This window comes from Aphelocoma coerulescens, chromosome 3, assembly GCF_041296385.1.
Source record: "Aphelocoma coerulescens isolate FSJ_1873_10779 chromosome 3, UR_Acoe_1.0, whole genome shotgun sequence".
Classification (NCBI taxonomy): Eukaryota; Metazoa; Chordata; class Aves; order Passeriformes; family Corvidae; genus Aphelocoma; species Aphelocoma coerulescens.
The window spans coordinates 22607505-22623237 of NC_091016.1; the positions used below are offsets into that span (position 1 = coordinate 22607505).

Consider the following 15733-nt stretch of genomic DNA (forward strand, 5'->3'; position numbering starts at 1 on the left):
CCCTTGCTTTGTTTTTCTTGGGGTTTTGTTTGTATTGGGTTTTTAAAATTTGCAAGCCAGGTAGGGCTTTGGGGTCACTGAAGGACTCTGCTTTGGCCAAGAGCATCTTCTTTATTCCCCCCTTGCTTGTTATGTCACAGAAGCCATCCCCTGGTTTTGATCCACTATAGGCAAAGGAGAGAAAGAATTCCTTCCCACTGATGATCCAGGGCTGGACTCCCTGTGTGGGGGTTGGCAGAGGGATTGACACTTTTGCCATGGCAGTAGGAGCATGGTGGGGATAGGGACCACTCCTCCTGCTTGCTTTAAAACCTAGTGCTCCCCTGTAATCTGTCCCTGTGGGTGCTGTGTGGTGGTGGCCCTCAGTTACCATCAGGCTCTTCAGTCCTCTGTTTTCTTCTTGTGGCTTTCCTTTTTATTTTTTTTCCAATTGTTCTTTCTTTCGTTGTTCTTTCCTTTTGTTTTCCTTTTTTATTTTTGAGCTGGTTTCTTAGGAAATGGCAGAGGCCACGTGACAGCTTGGTGGCTGTCTCCCCACAATAAAGCTGCTGAGCCCAGTGCTGACATCAGCAGGATTTGAGAGAGGGGAGGAAAAGGCCCCTCAGTCACTCCAGTGCGTGCAAAGAGCTAAGGCCAGGAAGGAGGATGAGGGGCAGACCTGCTTCCATTTTGTTGCTGGGGAAAGCCAATGTGTGACCAACCCCTGTACGACACACCAGAGACCCCACAGGACTGGGACATCCTGTCCCTGCCTCAGCACTGGCTTTTGGGGCCACGATGAAGGGCACGGGAGGACTGTGTGTGACTCGTGGGACCAGGTAAGCGAAAGGGCCAAGAAAATGGGGAGCTGAAAGCCACCCCCTACCCCCTCCCTTGTGTCTGTTCCCCAATCCCCCTCCCAGCACAGGTGGCAGATGGGGCTGGTCTCCCCATCCTAGAGGGACAAACTCAGGAAGCAGACCTTTGCCCCACAGCCAGGATTAGCCTGTGGTTTATCTTCCTGGACTTTGTGGCACATACAGAGGAACACATGAATGAAGGGCCACTGGTGACCTCAGCCTGTCAGCACTGTCCCTCTCCCCAGCCCAGCACACCTGACACCTGTTGGATTGAAGCTCCCCAAAAGTGAGGGACTGCCTGCATTTTATCAGGATTGCACAAAAACCCCACCCAACCCACAGGGTGGAGGGAGCTGTTGAACATGTCGGGGTGGCTCTCACCCCCCAGGAGCCATGGAGAAGGGCCCCGCAGCCACAGGTGCCAGGAAGTGACGCAGTTCCTTCGGTTTTGCAGTTTTTTGCTTTTGCAACAACTTTTTCCTTTATTGTGGGCTCCTGTGCAGAGATACCCAGGCCTGTCCACAGAAACAGTAACAGACCCCAAAACAGCCAGGGCAGGGAGTGCACCACAGAGCAGGTCAGAACCAGCAAGGCCCCAAAGGCTGCCCCAGAGCAGGTTCAGTGTCCCCAGCCCTAGGGCACACAATGCTGAGCTGGCTGTTTTAGGAAGAAAGAGAGGGACTATTCTTGTGACACAAAGCTGAAAAAACCCAATGCTCTTTGGGGAAAGACATTTAGCTGATTTTTTACACTTCTAGTGGTACTGTTGCCATTTTTTAATTCCCTTGGCACCTTGATGGAAGGGGAAGGCCATCCTGAGGGGCCTGGAGAAAGCCAGACCTTGCCCAAGACCATATGGAACTGAGGCCTGGCCAGCCCCTGTTCTCCCCACAGGTGGTGGGATTTTGCCATGTGCCCAGCCAGAGTCACCTCCTTTCCTCCAGGAGAGCCACCCAAGCTTGGTGCTTGGCAGCCCATGACTCACAGCAGCCCCTACCCTGCAGGCAGGTACCTTTCTTGGTAAAGATCATGAAGTTGCTCAGCTGCAGTGACTTGGAATAAGAACACTGGATCCTCCTTCTGCTGATTCAGCCATGCCTGGAATTACTTTACAGCCTGGGTGCCTGGGCTTATCAAGGCACAGTTTAAGACACTCAATTAAACCTTGGTTGTAAATTACATTTACACTGCCTGCTGTTTACACTGAGGCCTGAATTATCAGTCTCCATTTCCTGCTCTCATCTTCTCCCAGGCCCAATGGACAAAAATGGCTTTTGGGTAACCATTGCCTGCATGTAAACTTCAAAATGTTTGCACTACCTGGGCAAGTCCTGCTGAGCTCGTGCGACTGAGCTGCGTCCCTCACCTGAATCTCTTCACCTTGTTCTTCATGTAATCCTGTTAGGAAGTGATTTCTCCCAGCAACCAGCCAAGTTATAGGAAGCATTCATCATGTTGTCTCTCCCTGCTTTTCTTGCCTTTTCAGAAGGTCTGGGTGATTTAGGAGAAGAAAAGTCACAAGAGTTTCAACCCCTTGAAAAGCAGGACAAACAACCCTGAGAGGCGAAGTTTGGCCAGCAAACCCCACAGTGCAGACAAGCCCACAGCACTGTAGCTCTGAGGGATTAAGACTCAGCTCTGGACCACAAAGATCAATACACTTTGGGACTTGTGGAGAGGGTCCTAAAAGCAGCCAGACTCTCCAATCGATTGAAGCTGCCACACCCTGCCAAGGCCCCAAAGTGTCACCTCTTATCACTCAGTTCTGGGACTAAGGCACTTTGAACCCAAGTCCTTGGGTTCCAAGGGCTTTCACATTGCGGGAAGTGATCTCCCTTACATGTCTGACACCCTTCCTCTTTTGCAGTGTCTCCTGCTCCATTTTCTGACCAAGGAAGGAAATTCCCGGCAGAAGTGACTACTAGTCACCTGGGCTAGATAAGGATGCCTGCAGCCTGGAGGCACCAGCTATCAGTGGGATCTTGGCTAGGAGTTGCCTGTTTGTCAGGCAGCACCACTCCCAGTGTGTCACACTGGTTTCCTTATCTCCACCTGGACTTTGGACAGAGATCAGTACTGCAGACACTTGGGCAAGGAGGAGCTGTTTACGAGGATCTTTACCCAGTTGGGCGAGCCCCCAGGTGACTGAAAGACAGGCTAAAAGCCCCAGCAGAATCCAGGCCAGTCTGCTGTGCTCAGAATCAGGAAGCTGCACTCCAATGGATCCCCTTGCATCAGAAACCCTTGTGCTCCCAGCCCTGTGACCCGCGTGGGTGCCAAGTCAGAGCAGTCAGTCAATGCCTGTCTTTAATGAAGGGGTTGAACCACGAAGCGTGGCCAGAAAGGGCACATGCTGAGTTAGGTAATGGCCCATTATTGCCCTGGCCCCCAGACACAGCAGCTCAGCGCTGGCACTGCTCTGCCAGGAGCTGAGGGGACACTGCAGCTTTCTGTCCCTGCACAGCTGGCAACAGCTCAGGGAGGAAGGGCCATCCTGTGACTGCCTGGTCTCGGTGGAGCTGGCCAGAGAAAGCTCCCTCACTCCCCACAAGGAAGGCAGTGCAGAACAACCAGCACATGGCCGGGCTCCTGCTGCTCAGACTGCAAACAGGGAGATGGCTCCCAGGAAGGCCCCCAAGCAGTGGGAATTTAGGCCCAAAGCCTAAGGGCACACAGCAGGCCCTGTTTGGGAACTGGAGCCTGCAGCAAGCAGGGACATACAGGGCCAAGGAGGGGAGCACACTGCAGACACAAACCTGCTTTCCCCCCATATCCCTCCAGCTCTTCCTTCCAGCCTGGTTCCCCATTCCTTCTCCCGAGAGCAGGGAAGGGCAGCAGCTGCAGAAGGCACAGCAGCTCCCTAAGTGCTTACCCAGATCCAGCAGTGCCAGCCCCGCTGCAGGAGGGCTGATCCAGAGGCTGGAGAGGAATCAGTCACTGACCCAGGGGAGGGAAAGCCCATTTATTTAGGCTGTTCAAATTTGGCACGCACAGAACATATCACAGTAATGCACTGGAGGCTAAGGGTTTTGGTTTTTTTTTTTCTTTTTCTCTACAGACATACAAGAAAACTCTATGCAACTCCCATGTACACATTACACAAAGGAAACAGCTTTAATCAACCACTGATGAAACATGGAAGCTTTTAAGATCTCTGTAGCTGGCACAGGAATGTTCTCTACCCCCCATACAAAAGGCATTTCAGGTCAAACTTTCTAGTAGGTGATATTTCCATGCATTTCTACAGAATTAAAGAAGCTAACAGACAAAAAGCCCAGATCAAGCCATATTAGTCAGGCTGATTGGTTCTACTAAGTTAAATCAATAGTAATTATGGACAAATGGACCAAGTGACCAAAAACTGGGGCTGAAAATACAATTTTTAAAGTTGTGGTTCCTTTTCATTGTACTACCCATAACCAGAGAGCTCTGATACAAGAACCTGCATTTATAAAAGCCTCAGAAGCATCTGATCCACTAGTAAGTGTATTATTAGAGAAAGGTAGTTCTAAATTAAACTATGTCAACAGAAAAAGCAATTTCTATAGAATCACTCAGGAGGAAAGAGACCTCAAGACACTTCATAACAAGAAAATTGAACCTACAGAACAAGTGAACCTTTAAATATTATTACTGCACCGTGAGTTTACAAGGAAGTGGATTAGGACTACTTCTCCAGTAAAAGTGTGTCTGTTTTATGTCTAGCTTCATAATTAGGCTTTTTTGGTACAGCTCTGCAACTGCAAGCACTAAGAATTTAACCCATTTTCCGTGCTAACAGGTTGCTTTAGCTGAAGATTAACCACAGGTTTTAAGTTTTATCTTAAATGGTTACAGGGGAAAAGTTTTTGAATTTTGCTTGTTACTGTTTAGAAAAGCAAGAACAGGAACCAGATCATTCTCACCTCTCCACCTATCATGATACACTGCTCAAATTTTTGGAGACCTTTAGTGTTAATCCACTGGGGACAGAACTGGGCTGGACAACCAATGCAAATATTAATACACCAAGATAAATCCTTAATTTCATTTATTTAGGGTCATTTGTACATACGAGCTACATCTCCAAAATCTACTTTATTCTACAAGACAGCTTCCCTACTGTTAGTGAAACCCTTGCCTAGAATGTTTGCTTTATATAACTGATCTATTAAAACATGGAATGCTTGTAGAGTTGTGGCACTGAATGACATCTACACGGGACTTCCTTCAAAAGCTACGACTAGGGAGCCTCCTAGCTTCTCAGCAATGCAAGCTCGGTTCAGGTCCTCTGGCCCATTTGCTTGGCATTCATGCTTTATGCCTAAAAAAAGAGGCAAAACACTCAATAATGCAGTATTTAAGCATGCTGGTAAGCAATCAAAGAAACATACCTGGTAGTAGTATTAGAAGCAGCAATCCAGTCACTCAAGCAGACAAGTCCTGCCTTAGCTTAGGGAATCTGACGGTTTTTCCCTGACATGTCCCAGGAGACATCTGGCTGCACACCAAATGTCACTGTAGGGACATGTAGGGAGAAATCTGTCACTAGCTCAGTGCTCAGACTGTTGGCCTTTCATGGCAGGCTCTTAGAGCAAATCCCTCATTTCTTGTGCTGCCCTGGATACAGCAGGGGAGGGAGCTCCAGGCAAGCACATGGAGAGGGCTCACTCAACTCCTGCTGGCTCTGCAGAGGTGGCTGAAAGCATCACACTGAGAACCTGAGAGGCAGAGACTGAGAGCTGGGCTAAGCAACCAACAGTGCTTTCTCTTCCTTTTTAAGGATGGGAAGCCCAACCCATGCCTGCCTTATATGGTGAAAAACTAAATTTCTTCAGGATTTCTTTTTCTCAATTTCCACATGTGCAGCACACAACGGTCTCCCAGGGCAGTTCCAATCCCTGGGCAAGCCATCCTGTGAAGGCTGGCACTGCTGCACAATGATCCTGTCAGTCTTGCACAGTGCAAGATTTTGGCCCAGTGCAGCCTGAGGAGCTGAAGAATGCTACCTGGCTATAAGCCAGACTGACTTACTACAGCACAGTAAGTTTATGAGACTGTGCATTTTAACAGACACAGGGATCAAAGTGCTCTGCCACAGCACAAAATCCAGCTTTGTGTTATGAATCTCATGGTTTCTAGTCTCTATGGTGCAGACATGCTGCTCCATATGGTACATCACACACTGCAAAACCTGCTCTTGTCCCGAGCACTGCTCTAGTGCCTCTGAAATTTCGTCAGATAACGTAAATTTGAGCCAGAGCTCATTTTTGCTCTGTGACATGACACTTCACCTCTCACTAGTATCTCAAAAAATCAACAACAAAACAACCCCCAAAACCTAAACTAAGTCTTGCTGTGTACTCCAGGGACACAGCAGAGTTAGGAGCATTAGTTCTATTACGTACCTTGAAACTTCTTTTTGATTGCATCCTTGGAGCTTGCGTAGATCATCTTACTTTTGAGAGGTGCTTGTTCTGGTGCCCTAATGGGAGACACCACAGAGACTGAAATTAGTGACACTGATTATCCAGCCCAGACAGAAGCAGTATCCTACCCACCATGGACAAGTGGAACATCTCATGGCTCACAGTACAGGCATCAGGCTGCCCAGCTCACTGTAAGCCTGCCATTTTCACAGCCTGGACAATACAAACACTCTCAGACCTCACCCACAGTGCCTGGACTGCATGTTAGGAATGTGAGACTTGGAAAGGTGGCTTACCACAAGAAAAACATCAGCTCTTCTTTTTTGGATTCCTTGGTCTCAAAGCTTGCATCATACAAGGCATAGCGGCAATCCTTCTCGGGAAGCATCTGCACAAAGTGCTTGAAAGGGTCGGTGACTGTCACTCCGACATCTCCCACCAGAATCTCTTTGCCTTCCTCCACAATAATGCACTTTTTGTCTGGACTGAGGCAGAAGATGACAGCCTTCTTCCTCTTCTTGATTTCCTCCGGCGTGGAGCACTTCCGCACTTTCATGTCGTAAAAGATACGGCACACCTCATCAGCCACTTGTACTCCGGAGGCCTGCAAAGACCACAGCAAACACCTTCAGGCCTTCCACCCCAAATTTTCCCAGCTACGTTATGACACTGCCTTAAATTCAAGCCTAGAAGACAATAGCTTCTTGCAATAGTCACTCGTGGCATGAGAGTCTCGTCAGAAAAGGCTGCAGACCCTCTTTTCCAAAGCCAAGGAAAGAATCCGGAGTCTCGCTGCTGCCCACAGCCAGCTGCCAAACCAAAAACCATTCCAAAGAAGGCACAATCCTACTTATACCAGAACACTGTTTTGGGGGAGTTTTACAGGCATGCCAACCTCTTGTTCTCTGAGATTCAGTTGTGGCAGATCCTTTGGCATTACAGCAGCTTTCTTCCCTGTTTCAGGCTGGCTGGACAAGCCCACAAGGGTCTTCTGTTCAAAGTTTCCCAGCCAGTTCCAGCATGCTTGCTAGCAGCTTTAGGAACAGACGAAAAACTGGCCAAATTCCATACTTGCCACATGGACTTAGTTTAGAGATCAAGAGATGTAGTGGGGTACTGGGAGCGCAGCGGTAGTTTTTAGCTGAACAAACCAACTTTGGGAAGTTGCTCTGAATTCAGTATTTCAAACAGAGAACTTGCAAGTCCTAACAGATAATGTCTCTACTTCTCAGCACCTACTCCAGCAGTTTTTAAAACAAGCTCAAGACACCTCAACATTCTCCCCCCCCCCCCCTCTTGGAGTCAGCTGGGAAATTGTAGTGAGTGATATCATATTCCCCTGTGTAAGCTGGAACAAGAGGTGCACATGCAGCATTATCAATCTGATGTTAAAGGCAGCTGCATAGAATAAAGAGGACAAGACCTAGCAAGAATGACAAAAGGCTGAAATGCATTTTCAGTCTGATGCTTTTCTGGGAATGAGAAAGAAAAAAAAAAGAAGTGGCAAGTAGAAGCATTTAACATCTGAGTTTTGTTCTCAGAGTGCACCAAGCTGGAGACATTAAAAGCAGCTGTGCAAGAGTGAATACTGCAAATGTGGGAAGCCAGCAGGCACTGCTGGAAGGACATCATGACCAGAGCAGTAAAGACCAAACTGAAGCCTATCCAGTACTCTATGTGTTCAAAATACTACACATAGTATAAACAGTGAGATTCCTTTAGAATCCTGCTTCCTCCCTCACTATTTTTTTGACTTCCAAATTCAAGTGACATTACTCATACTCATCTATCAGAAGGAAAACTGCCTTCCTCCCTCTGTGTAAACCACCACACGTCACTGCTATGAGCACAGTCAGCAGTACCAACAGCCAGGTGAGACACACAACTGAAAAAGGCTAAAGGTTGTTCTTTAATTTTTTAAACTTATGTTCAGCCCCAAAATGTGAGCTCAAGGGATTCATTTTGCATCTTCAAGAAATAGCAGAGTTCAGCTGCAAAACCAGGGGGACAGAGGTGCAGGAGAACTGCTTGGTACTCAGGCTGCCCTTGAGAGATGGTTATGGACTGGACACCTACTTAATGTGTGGGGTTTTTTTAAAGCCTTGACCAGTACCTACCACAGAGGACCTCAGATGAGCCCAGATTCTCCTTTTTCTACCAACATCCCTCCTCCTGTAACTGAGTGGCTGGCATACACTGCTAACCCACTGAGGAGAGGTGGCACAGCTGGCAGAATCTATTACTGTGGAGTTTTCTAGAGCTCCCAAGTGCTGGTCGTGGAAAACCAGGGCAATCTCATACATCAGGAATCTGAGACAGCTTTCCAGCTTTTCTTTAGGGTGGAGAACAGTGCTCTTTCAGAGTTTACCTAAATACAAGGGGACCTCCCTCAAGGTTTACAATGCACGGTCTGTCTATAAGGGGTAATCTATGCAGAATTGCTTGCACTTTGGGACAGGAGAACAGCAATTCAGTCACTGTGCCTCAGCTGTGTGGCAGGCAGCTATCCTTCTGCATATCACCAATAAGGTGAGCAAAGTACATTGAAAAAGCCTATTTCAGGATAAATTTGAGCAACAGTGCAAACACAGACTCAAAGTGACTCATTCCTGTGTCACCTCCTCCATGCAGAGACACTGAACATTGTTGGAGTGTGACAGAGATATTGAGAAATAAAGGTCTTTCTCCTCCTGTCCCTGTGCTTGGTGTGGGCAATAGCCTCTTTGGGAAGACTCTAAATAATACAAGGTTAACCTAATAAGGCAAACAGTGCAGCAACTACAGCTATTTTATCATTCACTAAGGACAAACCCACAGTGAATTCAAGAGAACCCTTTTCCTCTCCGAGGTTTATTTTCTAGCTAATGGTACGTCAGTACCTGACAATGGGAGGTAAGACTCGGGTTTTAGTCACAAACCCCCTCTAGATTCTTAGAAAATGCACAGAAAGCCTGAACTGGCACGGAAATGAAGCTATTAATCATGGAAAAGCAGTTCACATCACCTACCTCTACCTTTTGTCAATTCTTGAGTTTTCTCCAACACTACAACAAATAATTCCTCTGCACCATGTCATGTTGACTTTGAAAGAAGAGGTTAATGCTCAGCTTAGAGCCAAAAGCAGCAGCAATAGAACTGCAGGTTGATGCAAACTGTGCAGTCAAGTGCATTTACTTGTGCTACTACACAGCCAGACACATGTCTCCAAGTCAGGAGACAAGCTGTTTCTTTAAAAAGAATCTGAGCACTGCTGACAAGTCAGTTCAGATTCCAAAAATGTTGACAGTATTTAGTCTGGAAACTCAAAATTCACTGTTAAACTGCAGCTGATAACTGGGACTGACCAGAAGCTGAAGGGAAAACAGTGAGAACTGGATTTTTTAGCTTTCCAAAGCAAAAGGCTGTTAGTAGCTGGTGCTACTCCTTTTCACAGCTGCTGTACAACCCCTGGATTCATCACACAGGCTGACATTAGCAGCCATTGTACTGCCAGGGACAATGCAGATTTGTTCCATCTGAGAACACCCTATAGCCGTGTTGCAGTATGGGTTGAAATGAGCCAGCGCAACAAACCAATTCCCTCTGAAAAGAAGATCTGCTGCCCTAACTGCAGGGCTCCCTCTTCAACGCTGGGCCTGTACCAGCCACAAATGGCTTCACAAACATACTTAAAAATGAAAAAGCTCAAACCCCAGGCAGCTTTTGTTGTAAGGTAGTTGCAACCACTCTATGTAGAACAGCAACAGGATGACTGCTAAGAGCACTGGAACAAGGAGAAATGCCAGACTCTAAATACACGTCCTCAAGCAACATTTTAACCTAATCTCTGCTGTCTTGTCCAGAAGAGCTGGTGAGAAGCCTCCACCCTCCCAGTAATGACAGAGAAAACATTTGTTAGTCTGGATTTTCCCTCTTTGGCTAGATATGGCTCTGCTCAGAAGACTCAATACAGCACATTGGTTATAATTTTGTGCATTGTGGCTTGAACACTGTAGAGCTCCAGCAGTCAGCCTGGTCCTGTTCCTTTTCCAGGATGGAAGCAGTTATCCAGCTCTGGACTGGCACATGGGGGCTGGTTCAGTGAGCAGCACATACTGCATGCACTTGTGGGATCCCTGACCATCAGCCAGCTAGTGACATTTCACTGTAGGAGACAGACCTTTAACTGCAAGAAGGCAGCAGCAAGCAGACAAGCCACCTAATTCCCAGATGGGAAAATGATGCCAGGACAGCACATTCAGGGAGATATTTAAGGAAGAAGGGACAGAGTGAGTTTCCCTGAAGGAATCAGCAAAACTGAGTTGTCCCCCAGCACCTCCATGCAACTGCTGCAGACACAGCACACCCTGAGAGCTGAGCCCCTCACACATTATCCCGTGGCACTTATGACAGTATCTCCACTGGATCTCACACAGCCTGCTGCAGGCACTTGAGGCAGGCACTGCATTCACTGCCTTGTCAGCAGGCACTGCAGGAACACAGCGGCTCTTGTTCATAAAGCCTCCTTCTTGCCTGAAGTGCAAAGCTCTGCAGAAGTCTTGGGAGAGCACAATGCCCGCCCTCCACAGGGCAGCCCAAAGAGGGAGCCTTCTGTCCCCTGCAGCCTTCCACCTGCAGGAGCCAGACCCAGCTGCCTCCACTAAGAGCTCCCAACATTTTGCCTCCACTGCCAAGTACCCAAACTGAAATTTAATCTAAATTGAGGAAGACTGAAGAATAATCCAAAGCTTTCTCAAGAAAATCTCCACATACAGAAAGCCAGTTCAGGAGTGAGAGACATGCCAGACACCTGATAAACTGGATTTGTAGCAAGCCGGCACTAATACACAACTTTGACACAACAAAATTTTACTTCTCCTTTGTTAGGAAGTGCTATGAGCTCCAGCATTTCTCTTGAATACTTAAATATTTTACCTAAGAAGAGTCTTTGTTTTCCTCAACTGTAAGACATCTAAGAAGACCTTAAACTAATGACTTAGTTTGCCTCAAGACAAGTTTGAAGAACTAAATTTGGGTTTAAGTCTTGAGAATTTTAGAGCGTTGGTTTTCCCTCCTGTGATTAGAGCCCAAGGACTCTCCATAGTGGTGCCTGGGCATGCACTATCTCCAGAGCCATTTCAAGATGCAGTTCTTGACTTGTTTTGTCTGGGAACCACACACAGACATTGTACACACCAGGGTGAACTATCTGCAGCTACTCAAGTGGAAACTTTTGCTTCTTGGAAAAACATAATCAATTTTTCCAGAATCTGACACCAAGAATTTATTAAAGCACACCTCATTTAATTGCAAGGGCAGATTTGAGAACACTGCTCCCAGGTTTGCTGGTCAGATTATTGGCATGTATTTGGTTCTTAGTTTCTTCAGCAAACCCTGTTTCCCCATCCCTGGCATATGCTCCCTCCTATCTACCTCTGAAATTCCCTGCCACTGCCAGCACTGCCTGTGGAGCCATGTGGCACTTCCCTCTGACTCACTAATGTGTCATAGTACATGTAACAAATACTTTTTCAATTAAACCTATTTCCACCCGACTGGTCCGGGACAGCAGCCTTCAGGGACAGAGCTGTCCCTTGCACTGCCACACAATGAAATGTCCGGGGCCATCACCAGCAACTTGAGGGGAAAACTAAGCCAAGGCAGTTGTGGGAGCACTTAGCAGAAAGGGAGGGTCACAGCTGAAAGAAAGTTTTGCCAAATGAGGCCTCTGGAAAGGTGTCACCTAAGGCCAACAAGCCAACTGAAAATGTAGGTAGTCAAAAACATAAAGATATTAAACACTGCTCAGCTTTTAATCTGTTATTTGAGCACTCAAGAAAACACATCTGATATTATCATCCCCACTTTACTGAGCAGGAAAGGTGGCAATGCAAGGAGGAAGTGCAAGGAGTGACTACTTCATCCCAGAGACCAGCAACAGTGTGGGAACACCAGTGATTTCAGGAGTCCAGAAGGGCCCACATTCCTTCCTGCTTACCTATAGCTGAACAGACACCTCTATTTACAGGGGACAGCCTGTGCACCTGAAAGGCCAAGGCTTCAGCTCCGATCTGAAGCCTGACAGGAAACAGAACTAACAGCCTTTTACTGCTGTTGTGTAAGAGGCCATTATTTGCACACCATAAACCAGCAAGAAGTACAGAGTCATCTGCATATCACTTGTAGGCAGACCTTGCCAGCTAGACTCAAGTTTTTATTTTGCACTATTTGGTCTCTTTTGGCAGGGGGAAGGTGTAGGGGGAGGAATCAAAACTCTATTCAGCTTTTATTTTTCTGCTCCCTGACAAGAAGAAAGGTTATCGACAAGACAAGGAGAGATGAGTAGGAAAAGAATTATTTAAAAAAAAAAAAAAAGAAGAAAAAGCTATCCTTCGAATTCCTGAAGGTCATTTCCTCAGCTTTCAGCCAAAGAGGAAATTATCTCCTTCTCTGAGCCACCACGAAGTTCACTCCCGATTTAATTATCAAGGTAGGCAGAACAAGCAATACCCACAAAAGGCAATCCCAGCAACAGTGCTGAAAAACAGGAAGTGCAGTGGCCAGTAGTAGCAGGGCAGAAGTTTTGAGTAGCACCCATTCCTGGGTTGAAATATAAGTTTTTAAGGTAATGCTGGTGGAAGCTGGTGTGAAACAGGACTCTTGCAGAAAATCAAAGCTTCTCAGGAATACATTCAGCACATAAATCAGCTATTATGAACCTAAATGCCTATAAGAATTTTCTTGCGGCCCTCCAGGCACCTACAGCAACCTAAAGCTTAAATGTCACCCTCGAAACCAGGCTTTGAAGGCCAGCTCTGGGCATCCCTAATACTTGTTACTGAGGGATCCTCCTCTTCCGAGGAGATTGCTGTGAATGCTGAACAACTAGTTGAGGAAGAGGCTGAGAACAGCTTCACAAGCGAGTCCTGGTTGTATCTGGGCTCTCTCACATGGGATTGCTTAGGTCAGCCCTTGCACCCAGCAAGAGCCTCTTGATAGTGATTCTGACAAGGCGAGTAGGAGCATGCCAGACACCCACACCACCAATTGTCATGAGGCTGTTATCTTGTATATGAGGCATATGTACCTTGTAATTACACAGATCTGGGCACAGCACTGACTAACAACCAAGAAAAATAATTTGCACGGTCCTCCAAAGACCTTGGACTCATTTAATCCAGTAGCAAAGAAACTGAACGTTGTGGCAAGACACAAAAGCTGAAAATCCAAGCTCTTTTGATACCAAAGGATGCCCTCCTGCTGGCACCACTGTACTTTGCCAGAAGGCCTCCACTCTGCCCAAACCCAAGTTCATCTGCAGCATCTCAAAAAAGCCAACCTAAACCCTGTTGCAAAAAAAAAGATCACAATGAGAAATAGTAGTTTTGACTGACTTGGGAATTCCCTGGTTCCGAAGCAAGATGAAGCCTGACACGCTGAGTAGTCACACTTAACTAGGTTTGCATACTGCAGAGGTGGTAGCTGGCTTGTTGAGACAAGCCTCTTTTGAACAAGAGCTGCAAGTCTCATCAGACTTTTTAGCAGCATCATCTGCAACTCCCATCAGCTCTGCTCCGTTCTGCAGGCCAGCCACAGATGCTCCAGCTTGGATGTTAGAGAAAGCAGGGACATTAGTAGTACATTCCATCTGCCAGCCCTATGGACCAAAAATTCATTTCCTGGATATACCACATGTTCAGTAAACTACTGGTAAATACCAAGGCAAGGCCCCAATATATGACACCTCTAACACAGGTAAATAACCCAGGCAAGTGTGTCAAAACACACAAGTGTGTGTTGCTGGACAAGTGCTTGTGCATGACTCAAGCAAAAACAGGGCAGCAGTTAAAACTGCATGAACTAATAATTGAGGCAAATTTGCCAACCTCCGTCCCCCGAGATAAACGGGGATGCAAACCTGGAGCGTGGGCAAAGCAAACAGAACGAGCCAGGCGTTTGGTCTATTCTGCCCCATTTATGCAAGGAGAACCCTGACACTTTTTTTTGAAAGACAGGAAACACAAGCAAGTCAGTGCGGATGCTTAATACTTTTTTTGTTTCTTTGCTTCCAGCGATATACCTTGGATAAATGTTTCCAGCACTGTGCGGGGAAGCAAAACAAACAAACAAACAAACAAAAAACAAACAAAAAACCCAAGCCCTTGCAGCAACTACTTTAAAATTTCAGCTTCCTCGAGCGGCCGCTGCGACACCCTGTTTTTTACAATCAGCGATTCCCCTCCGCGGGTTCCGCTTCCCCCTTTTGTCCGCCACCAGCGCTGCGGGCTCGGGCCGGGCCCGGCGGAGGGGGGCCCAGGCCGGCCCTGGGAGGGCCCGTGCTGGCCCCGGCTGCCCGCGGAGCCGCCGCCGGTTTCCAGGCCAGGCCCGAACCCCTCGGCCGTGGGAAGATGGCTCCCGCCGGGACCGGGGCGGCGGCCGCGCTTCCTCCCGAGCAGGGCAGCCCCCGGCCTCGGGGGAAGGGCGGGCTCCCACCAACACCGCCCGGTGCCTTCCTGCGAGGCTGCGACCCCCTCCCACCCAGCCCCTCGTGGGGAGCAGAGGGGGCACCGCCCCCTGTCCCCTCCCGGCCGCGCCCTGCGGCGCGCGGTGGTGCCGCGCACAGCCCACCCCCCCCCACGGCCTTTTCCCGCCGCGCCCTCACTCCTCACACACCTCCCCTCCCAGAGCCGAATGGACGCGCCCGCCCCTAGCGCCTGTGTGCGACGCGGAGCGTACCATTACCTTACGGCGGGGGGAAGGAAAACGAGGGAGGACAGTTCCATCGCTTCAAGGCGGGGTGGGAGTAACCTTCCGTCGCCTCATGGCGGGATGGGGGCGGGGGGGAAGGGAGGAGAACGGATCCGCCGCGTCAAGTTCAAAGGCGAACGGGAAGGACCGGGAGAAAGGGACGGAGAAGGAAAAAGGGGCACGATGCGAGGCACAGCGGCGCCGCCAGCCACAGCGCCGGCCGGGATGCGGCGGGCGGTACTGACGCCCCCCTCCCCCCTTTTTTCCCCCCAGGGATGAAGGTGAAGGCGGGAGACGGAGAAGCCTAACGCCCCCCCCAGCGGCGCGTGGTCCCTACCATGGCGTCGGCGGGGCGCGGCGGGCGGGTGGCGGAGCGCGGTGCGGCGGCGGCGGCTCCCTCGGGTGTCTGGGCGCGGCGCGGGCTCCAGCGGCAGGAAGAGAAGCTGCGAGGGCGCGAGCCGGGCGGAAGCGCTGCCGACGTCACGGCCGCCGTGCCCGGAGGAGGAGGAAGCGGTTGCTATGGCGGGAGCCCCGCGTGGCGACGCCCCGGCCCCGGGCGCACGCGCGAGCGGGACAGCGGGCAAGAACCCCGGCCGCCATGCATGGCCCCGCCCCAGCCAATTCAACCAATCACAATGGGGCACCGGCTGATTGACGCACGGGCTGGCCAATAGCGCGCGTCCTCAGCCGGGTGGGCGGGGTTACCTGCTCCAAGGTGTGCCGGGGTGGGGGGCGGGGAAGATGCTGAGGGCAGAGCTG

General features: G+C 49.1%; 1 protein-coding gene across 1 annotated transcript; it reads right to left on the reverse strand.

The window, feature by feature from the left end:
• Positions 1–3928: 3928 nt before the first annotated feature.
• On the reverse strand, positions 3929–15490 carry DSTN (destrin, actin depolymerizing factor). Its single transcript, XM_069009456.1, has 4 exons — positions 15312–15490; positions 6544–6851; positions 6227–6303; positions 3929–5142 (listed from the first exon to the last, which is right to left on the reverse strand). Exons 1-4 carry the CDS (start codon positions 15312–15314, stop codon positions 5033–5035), a joined length of 498 nt encoding a protein of 165 aa, XP_068865557.1. The 5' UTR covers positions 15315–15490; the 3' UTR covers positions 3929–5032.
• Between the last annotated feature and the right edge of the window lie 243 nt (positions 15491–15733).